This window comes from Denticeps clupeoides, chromosome 15 (assembly GCF_900700375.1).
Source record: "Denticeps clupeoides chromosome 15, fDenClu1.1, whole genome shotgun sequence".
Lineage (NCBI taxonomy): Eukaryota > Metazoa > Chordata > Actinopteri > Clupeiformes > Denticipitidae > Denticeps > Denticeps clupeoides.
In genome coordinates this window covers 1301489-1311488 of record NC_041721.1, presented here as the reverse complement: position 1 = coordinate 1311488, position 10000 = coordinate 1301489, and the positions used below count along the sequence as shown (strand labels likewise).

At 47.1% G+C, this 10000-nt stretch overlaps 1 protein-coding gene across 1 annotated transcript in view; it reads left to right on the top strand.

Moving 5' to 3' along the window:
- The window catches only part of LOC114765168 (cGMP-inhibited 3',5'-cyclic phosphodiesterase A-like), a gene marked incomplete at its 3' end in the record, with an annotated part of 31442 nt that extends 22259 nt beyond the window's left edge, over nt 1-9183 (top strand). The window contains exons 3-6 of the mRNA XM_028955256.1: nt 5129-5389; nt 6943-7100; nt 8867-8988; nt 9062-9183. Of these exons, the coding sequence (XP_028811089.1) occupies nt 5129-5389; nt 6943-7100; nt 8867-8988; nt 9062-9183 (663 nt within the window). The remainder of the gene's footprint in view (nt 1-5128; nt 5390-6942; nt 7101-8866; nt 8989-9061) is intronic.
- Nucleotides 9184-10000: the final 817 nt, after the last annotated feature.

Genomic DNA, 10000 nt, shown 5'->3' with positions numbered 1-10000 from the left:
CACACTCATACTGAAATACACTCATTTCCACACAACCACACACACACACCGTCACGCACCTAGTGAAATGCACACACACACAGTACATTAAGCACACGGAGAGTCCATTACTGGGAGGTAATAGGTGAGCGCGGCGATGACAGGATGTTGTAAAAGTCGGCGTGTGTTGGGGGGGTTAATGTGTTGTTTCAGGACGGGGAGTGTGGAGTAACTGTGTACTCGTGTCTGAGGAGGTCATTAGCGATGCTATTAACCGTCTGATGATGGAGACGCATTCCTCGGACCCGCCGCGTTTATCACCCGGGGGTCATGGCGTTCACGACCGTTCCGCATTTGCACATGTTGACCGTGTGTGTGTGCGTGTTTTTTGTGCATGGTGTGTGTTTTGGGCCATATTTTCCCAGTGCTGTATGAAACGTGGTGCAGGGGTCACGTTCACTGACGTCACTCTATACAGAAATGAAACAGGAAGTGGCTGGTTACCGGTATGAGGACCTTTTTTATTGGTGTGTGATTATTTCTGATGCCAAGAAGTTGAACTGATGTTTTATAAAGAACTTTCGACAGGGAGAGGAGCCTGTGTGCATGATTGACAGCTGTCACACGCCCCACTTCCTCATTCTGGACGATTTAAACCCTCCTGTCAATACGGGACACGTCCATTTACATTTACATTTACAGCATTTATCAGACGCCCTTATCCAGAGCGACTTATAATCAGTAGTTACAGGGACAGTCTCCCTGGAGCAACTTAGGGTTAAGTGTCTTGCTCAGGGACACAATGGTAGTAAGTGGGATTCGAACCCGGGTCTTCTGGTTCTAAGGCGAGTGTGTTACCCACTAGGCTATTACCACCCAGGTGTGACACAGAATCCATCTCCTCCCTTTCAAATCTAATCAAATCAAATCATGAGTCTAAATAATTTCATCTGGTGACCAGAACATTTATTAAAAAGTGTCACATTCTACATCTCTGTGTCTATTTGGGTCAGTGGTGGCCTAGCGGTTAAGGAAGCGCCCCGTAATCAGAAGGTTGCCGGTTCGAATCCCGACCCGCCAAGGTGCCACTGAGGTGCCACTGAGCAAAGCACCGTCCCCCACACTGCTCCCCGGGCGCCTGTCATGGCTGCCCACTGCTCACACAGGGTGATGGGTTAAATGCAGAGGACAAATTTCACTGTGTGCACCGTGTGCTGTGCTGCTGTGTATCACATTTATTTAGAGAAATCGATGGTCTGACGAGAATGGTGACTTTCTAGTCCCAGTTTTTGCTCAATTTCATTGGTTCTCTGTGAAATCTGTTTCGTATGAATTAGCCACCAACCTCCAGGCTGGATTTGCATTTTTGTGACATTTCTGATGGAAGCATCATTTCCCAGCATCCCCTCCGCCTGACTCCTGATGAAGAGCGGGGTTTGTAAGCGGGTCAGATGATTGCGGCTGCGCCGCGTGGTATTTTTAGCGCGCCTCCTGCGGGACCCTGCGTGGTGTTGAGTGTCTCCCTGGGGTCTCTGTCGCCGCGCTGGGTTCCCACGGTGACGGAGTCAGTCACTCCGCCCGTCACACGCCCGCCTGTAATCTGCTCTCGAGCGCGTGGATAATGAGGACGTTCGTCAGCAGAGCGCCGACGTTCCCGCTGTCACTTGCACTCCGAACACGGACCCCAAAGTGGAGCAGTCAGGTTATAAAGTCCCGACAGGAAGCGCTGCCTGAAAACAGGAAGACCTGTAGAAGAGGCAGGTTGTTCGATTGCAGAGCGTGGAGGGACCTGAGAAGACCCACCCAACCATGGACAGAAAAAGGGTCAAATTGCTCTGTATGAAGAGCAAACGTCTGAGTCTGATTAAGTAGACTGTAGTATATATTTATATAGTGTATATATATATACATATACATATACATACACCACACGACCAGTTAAACGTCTGGACGCCCCGACTCTGTGGCGGTTGGAGAATCCAGTAGAAGAAACGTATTTCGTATTTGTTGTATGAGGAGAAAGTGACGTATGTTTGATGAATCAGTCATTTCCTCTTTTTACCGCCATGGCGGCTTTGTTCACCATCGTAACTGTCGTCAGCCGCTTGATGAGACGCTCATTAACATGAGTGGATGATCAGAAAGTGTTCAGTAGAAACCTTCAGGACTGTTGGAACCCATCCCCGTTGTCCAACTGAGGGCGGTGGAGAGAAGACGAGATGAAGAAAAAATCTTCATCTTTTTATTTATTACATGACCTGACGTGGGTATTTCCTGCGTCTTCAGTTTTTTCCGTAATGTAAAAATGACGAGACCCATAAATGAGTAGGGGCGTCCAGACTTTTGACGGCTAGTGTACATATAGGTGCGCAGGAGATATTTTTATGGATATTTTATATATACTAGAACATTAATGCGTTAATTGCTGAGATTAATTGTATATTTGAATGTGTTAAAATACTTTTAATTAACATCGGCTGGTTTACGTTACAACAGCAGCATAGAAACAGCGATAGACCCAACTGACTTACAGTCTGATACAAACAATGCACAGCGATGGACAGTCAATTCCGTTTGGACGTGGACGTCATCACCCCATTCAAAGCGCCGCCTTCGTTACGTCCTTGTCTCCGTAATAGCCTTACAGATTGTAGGGAGCTTTCATTCAAGCACGAATTACGTTTATTTGCTATTAATTCTGAATTGACTGCAGAAGTGCAGCTGCGTGCCTGGTGTGAATGAGCAGCACCCAGAGGCCAATCTGAGAGGTTCTGGGACAAGGTCCTGGGAAAAGGGGACGGTTTGATTCGAACTCGCGTTGAAATGGAGCTGACTGATGCATGCATCCGTTGCAACGCTGGGAGTTTTGGGCTGCTGAGCTGAATAAGGAACGTGGACGCTAGATTTTTGACCAACGGTCAAGAAAATGGATTTTTCACTCTGTGCTTTAGGGACTCAAAGACGAAGCGGAAAATTCCAGAACGTTGCTATAATCAGTGGCTTGCTTCATACCCCATTTAACCGCAGGGTGCGTGGGAATTCCGTGGGGAATTTTGTGGGAAGTTCGTATTAGCGTCCAGAGGACAAGAGCAAGTTAAACTTGGTTGAAAGTGTGATTCTTTTTGAAATAAATAGATTTGAATTTGTGTGGATATATATATTTTTTAGGAAGAGGTACGATCAGGCATGCCATGGCTGTTGCTGGTGCAGGTCTGAGTTCTGTTTGCGCAGGAACGCTGCGATGGAAAGTTAAACATGTGCAGATGGATCGTGGTTAATGTTCGCCAGTGTGAACCCGTGCTCGTTGCACCCGTCCATTACGTCTGCACTTTCACGTGCGTCTCCTTTTCCGAACGCTCGCGTCTGCATGTGGAACGAATGTACTTTGACTCAGATCTGTAAGAAGAAGGTATCTCCGTATGAGATCCTGTTGCCACAGCAACAACTCATGTCCATGGGTGCATCTGGTACCTGAAAATATAACATTTTATAGCATTTTATCCACACAGATTTAAGGCTGTTCCCCCAAAATGTGCAATGTCAGTTCATTTAGTTACATTTTTACTGGTTTTATTGTGTTTTTTTTTTTTTTTTATTAGAACATGAACTTTATTTGCCTTTAGCGAGTGCTTGCACTCGTCTTGCTGCACTGACCCACTTTCTCCTGAGATTCAGTTCAATTTTGTTATATTTTTAAAAGTGAAGTCATTGTCACATACACAGCAGCACAGCACACGGTTCACACAGTGAAATGTGTCCTCTGCATTTAACCATCACCCTGCGTGAGCAGTGGGCACCATGACAGGCGCCCGGGGAGCAGTGTGCGGGGACGGTGCTTTGCTCAGTGGCACCTCAGTGGTAACTTGGCATATCGGGATTCGAACCGGCAACCTTCTGATTACGGGGCCGCTTCCTTAACCGCTAGGCCACCACTGCCCCAAAAGCATGGCACTCTTTGTAACGGGCTCATCCGGGATCATGTTTGGTCTTGTAATTTCATTTTTTCTATTTTGGTCTCATATTTTTCCCGCATCTTTCACCTTTAGGGTAATAAAGTTGGTTTTGGAGAGCGGGGGCTTCCTCCCTGCCCTGCATGCCTTTTCTACTGATGGCTGAATTCCTAATGAAACTTGTTCGACTTCGATCCCTTCTGCTTATGACAATTTTTGGAGGGATGTCAAATTATGACATTCTGTTAAAAGACTGTCTTGCCAATTTGAGTGTCTTTTGAATATTTTTATCTAATGTCACGATGGTTTGACACGGTGAGGCAGTAGATATGGACCGATGGCTGGACATGGCAAGGAAGAAGGACACATACGCATGATGTCACGAAGCAGGGGTTTAATACGTGGTGAGCAGGACAGGGGAGACATCCAGTAGCTGCACGCATCAGGTTCAAAAAACTGATGCTGGCCTACAAAGCCAAACATGGAGTAGCACCATCCTACCTCAAAGCCCTTATTACACCTCGCACTGCACCTGGTATACTCCGAGCCTCCAGTACTGCTCGCCTGGTCCCTCCATCTCTGAAGGTAAAAGGAAGACGCTCATCTAGACTCTTCTCCGTCTTGGCCCCTCGGTGGTGGAATGAACTTCCAGCTCAGTCACTGAGCACCTTCACACGGCAGCTCAAGACCTTCCTCTTTAGAGAATATTTAGATGACCTTCTTCTTGTCTGACTTCTGTATAGAAACTAGAACAGTGTGAATAAAAAGATAGTTGGGGGTCCTAGTGAACCAGAACTGACCACTTCATCCATGGTGACATGGAAGCACGTTGTAAGTCGCTCTGGATCAGGGCCAAATGGCATAAATGTAAATGTAAACGTAACACTAACCCGACGGTGAACAGACACGAACTGGGCAGCTTTATACAATCAGACACAGGTGAACACAACCAGGAAAGATAACACAGGTCCAACATGAAACTCCGGTCCGGATCCCGGAGTTACCCTTTCAGAACCAGATCATGACACCTAAAATGAGTTGATTAAGCAAGGGCCCTGTTACAGAAACCACTATAATTTGATTCATTTTAATCCGTTTCACTTGAGCTCATGTCCACTGTTACTGTTGTTCTCTGACAGCCAGGTTGTGCGTCAGTCGGGTGTTAAATATATTCCACTCTTCCACTTCCTCCCCTGCAGTCCTCGGGCACCGCCGTGATGGTGGACCTCGCCGTGATGGGCGAAGCCCACGGCCTGATCTCCGACCTGCTGGCCGACCCGTCGCTGCCCCCCAACACCTGCAGCTCCCTGCGGGCCGTCAGCAACCTGCTCAGCACGCAGCTCACCTTCCAGCCCCTCCACCGGCCGCACCTCAACCCCCTGGTGTCCTTCAGCGACACCCACACCTGCTCCGACTCCGAGGAGGGCCTGGAAAAGGGCGAGAAGCTGGCCATCCCCAAGGTAAAGATTTTATCAATGGCTGCAGGTGTAAATAATCTCACCGTTCTCACAAACGCTTCACACCCCTGCCGTGCAAACTGGCACAGACACGCACACACAAACACGTCTAAAAATACACACAGGTCACAGATGCATGCAAATTATGCACACTTGCACACTCACACACACACACACACACACACACACACACATGCACACGCAAGCCCATGACAGGTGAGTGATGTGGAGGACAATGACACACTGGAGGCTTTTAATGTTTTACAAGAACAGCACTTACAAAACGAACGGCAGCACTTAAGGTCCAGGTGAGACTAAATAAAGGGGCTGTGACGTTAACCAGAATAGACACACACACACACACACACACACACACACACACTGTACTCACAGACATGCAGCCCCAAAGTGGCGACACATAAGACAAGTTGCATGGCGGAAGCAGGAGATGTTCAGCCATATTTAACCCTAGGATGTCCATTAATGTCGGTTATAGTGCACTGACTCACAAACCAGTACCACACTGACTCACAAACCAGCACCGCACTGACTCACAAACCAGTACCGCACTGACTCACAAACCAGCACCGCACTGACTCACAAACAAGTACCACACGACTCACAAACCAGTACCACTGACTCACAAACCAGCACCGCACTGACTCACAAACCAGTACCGCACTGACTCACAAACCAGCACCGCACTGACTCACAAACAAGTACCACACGGACTCACAAACCAGTACCGCACTGACTCACAAACCAGTACCACACTGACTCACAAACCAGCCCGCACTGACTCACAAACAGTACCACGCACTGACTCACAAACATACCACACGACTCACAAACCAGTACCGCACTGACTCACAAACCAGTACCACACTGACTCACAAACCAGCACCGCACTGACTCACAAACCAGTACCCACTGACTCACAAACAAGTACCACACGGACTCACAACCAGCACCGCACTTACTCACAAACCAGTACCGCACTGACTCACAAACCAGCACCGCACTGACTCACAAACCAGCAACACACTGAATTACAAACCAGCACCGCACTGACTGACAAACCAGCAACACACTGAATTACAAACCAGCACACACTGATCAGCTTTTCCTCCATTCCCACCTTGTGTGTGTTGTTCAAAGGGGCACAAATTCACAAAATCACAATTTCATGTATGATCATTCAAAATATTTGTCACTGCCGACATGGCCATCTTTGCAAGTGGTAGTAGCCTAGCGGGTAACACACTCGTCTATGAACCAGAAGACCCAGGTTCAAATCCCACTTACTACCATCGTGTCCCTGAGCAAGACACTTAACCCTGAGTGTCTCCAGGGGGGGACTGTCCCTGTAACTACTGACTGTAAGTCCCTCTGGATAAGGGCGTCTGGTAAATGCCAGAAATGTAAATGTTTCCTTCAGCAGCATTCATGATGGAGAGTAGGCATGCAACGATGCAAACAGACACACAGCAGTACTGACTGGAGTGTCTTATTTTATTAGATTTCTCATAATGTCTTCTCTCGCTCCCCTGTTGCAGCGTCTGAGGCGCAGTCTGCCACCAGGCCTGCTGAGAAGAATCTCCTCCACGTGGACGACTACCACCTCTGCCACGGGCCTCCCTACCATCGAGCCAGGGCCCGTCCGGCGGGACCGCAGCTCCAGCATCAAGCCCACCCACGACTGTCCCGCCTCCAGGTACGAGGCTCCGCCCCTCCTCCCCAACCCCAGGAGTCCTGGGTCAGTTGTTTTTTATCATTTTTTCAATTTGTCAAAAGAGATCCACAGTTGTGTACACACATCTTACAGCTTCGCATAATTTGAAAAGGGCAGCCAAGAAAAAATTATGTATAAAAACGAATGTCTGTGTAATTAATTTCCCATGAAATCCCATCTAAGATTAGATATAATCTGCATCTATAAAACTGCTTTGGATTAATGAAAATGGAGCAACTGTGCTTTATAGGAGCAAGAAGGATCTGTGCTGTAATGCAATCTTACCGTGCAGGTGAATGAAAAGATTTAATTCCCACTTCATTTCAATGGAGCTCAGATGCCAGACTGCGCTGGGGATTATGGGATTTTACAGTGATGCAGAAAAAAAATCAAGAAATCTTCACATTTATGCAAATAGGGAGCCAGTTGCTCACACTGCTCCACTTAAATTCGCACCTAAATATGAAACGCAACAGTGGAGAATTTCGCTTTCATGATACCCAAGGAAACAAGTCTCTTAATGATCATTTAGTGAACACTTGTCTGGTCTGAAAAACTGGTCTGATGGTTTTATTCTTGAAGGATCTTCTCTTTTTGTGCAAAGCTGTTGCCCAAGGTATTTGTGCACTTTGTAATGGAGAAAAAACAATACAGCAGTAAGATGCCACTCAGGGCGTCCCAACGATAGTAAGAATTTTGAATTGACGGAATACCCATCAGGCCCTCTTTTTACAGGGATTTCTATAACACCAAACACCCCCTGCTTCCTGTGCAGAGGCTTAAAGCTCCACACCGAACGTTGCATGGTTTATGTGCACGATTGACAGCTCACGCCCTACTTCCTCATGTTGGAGGATTTAACCCCAACTTTTCTCCTCCTAATACCCCTAATACACAAAGGTGACCACGCCCACTACCGACACCAACATGCAGGTTATCAGGCGCTTTAATTCCAGTGAACGTGACCACGCCTACTACCGACACCAACATGCAGGTTATCAGACGCTTTAATTCCAGTCAATGTGACCACGCCCACTACCAACACCAACATGCAGGTTATCAGGCGCTTTAATTCCTAGTGAACGTGACCACGCCCACTACCGACACCAACATGCAGGTTATCAGGCGCTTTAATTCCAGTGAACATGACCACGCCCACTACCGACACCAACATGCAGGTTATCAGACGCTTTAATTCCAGTCGACGTGACCACGCCCACTACCAACACCAACATGCAGGTTATCATTTATGTAATTCCAGTGTCCTGATGAGGGAACTGGTGAATGTGACTTTATGCCCCATGCCCTTGGTCTAGGTCTTATACAGCCCTGTGTGTGTGTGAGTGTTATATAAATCCAGTGTGGATGTATATAGAGAGGCTGGTCTCCAATGAGTTGATCATGATTTCCATCTCAGGAAGATCTTGGTCCACTCTGAGTTGTGGAAACAGTCTGCAGTTCCCTCATTAATCTGCATCAGATGCCTATCTGTAGACTGGAGACGGACCCCACTGCCATTTCCTGCATATTTTTATTTTTTCCTCTGCTGTAAATTGTGTTCTTCAGTCCTGGGCCTGGAGCTATGTTTGCTTCAGCCCCATTGCTCTGACCCTTGAACTCTTTCTAATGTCCTTTTTCAGCCGCTCCCTAAATAAAATCCACTTCCTGGTCTTAGTTAGTACAATACTGTCTGCAGTATAGAAAAATGTAGATTTCCACTGACGTGTGTGTGTGTGTGTTTCTTCCAGTGTGGGCAGCAGTGAGTCATGGAACTCCTCTGTCATGATGACCATCTCCAAGAGTCGCTCCATGTCAGCCTCATACACTCCATCAGCCACCAAGCCGATGTACAAGAGACTGAGCAGACCAGGTAGACCTCTGTTTGAGTGTATGTGTGTGGGTGTGTTACTGTATGAACTGTTCTCCTCTCTTGTCAATTGCAGGTTGTCCCCCCACCTGCATTTCGCCCCTGGCGTCGCCGTGCCACTCACCCCCCAGCAGGGGACCCCCGTCAACAGCCCCACGTCCAAAAACCCGTCAGTCGACCTGCCTGAACCCACCGCTGTCCGGCGCCACACCGAGCCTTAATACACAGCCAGAGTGCCCCCAGCGCCACAGCCTCACAATGGGGATCGTCACCCCTCTGTGGCAGGTGGGCTCTCCTCGACAAAATCCTCCCCTTTTTAATCATCTTCTGGGCGTGAGAAATGAATGCACAATAATTATTTCCTCCTCGTAACGCAGTAACATGGTGTACCATTTTAGTAAAGGACAGTAGTAGAAACCCAGTAGTGAATAACAGGCTTTATAAAAACGGCAGTGGGCGATTCCAGAGCGTGCACACCGTTTACACACACACACACACACACACACACACGGGGAACAGCAACCCCACGGGCAGCATGACTTTTATTGCACTTTGAAAGAAAAATAATAAACATATTTGAATCAGTCAAAATTCAATCAAAAATGTTCATTACAAAAATTGAAATACAAAAATTGTACTGTACTGTTGCACAGCAATGCTTCCCAGATCTCCCTAGAGTGCGGTACATATTTCTGTGCACAAAATGACAAAATCAACTTTATTTTAGCATAAACTTTGTAAGTGTTATTTTTATTAAATATAACTGATAATTTTAATATTACCTAGAATAAAAAAAATGTATAATGCGTGAATTGGTTGGACGTGAAAGGTTGAATTAAATAGCATAAAACAAAATGAAATGCACAACAAATTCCCTTTTTCCCCCTAGCTGTGGGAGACCCTTCACCAAACTCAGCCACGAGGAGTCAGTTGAACAAGGAGACCGATTACAGCAGACAGGTGAGGGGAATGATATAAGTGAAGTGATTCTGAAACTGCAGCACAGCACCCGGTG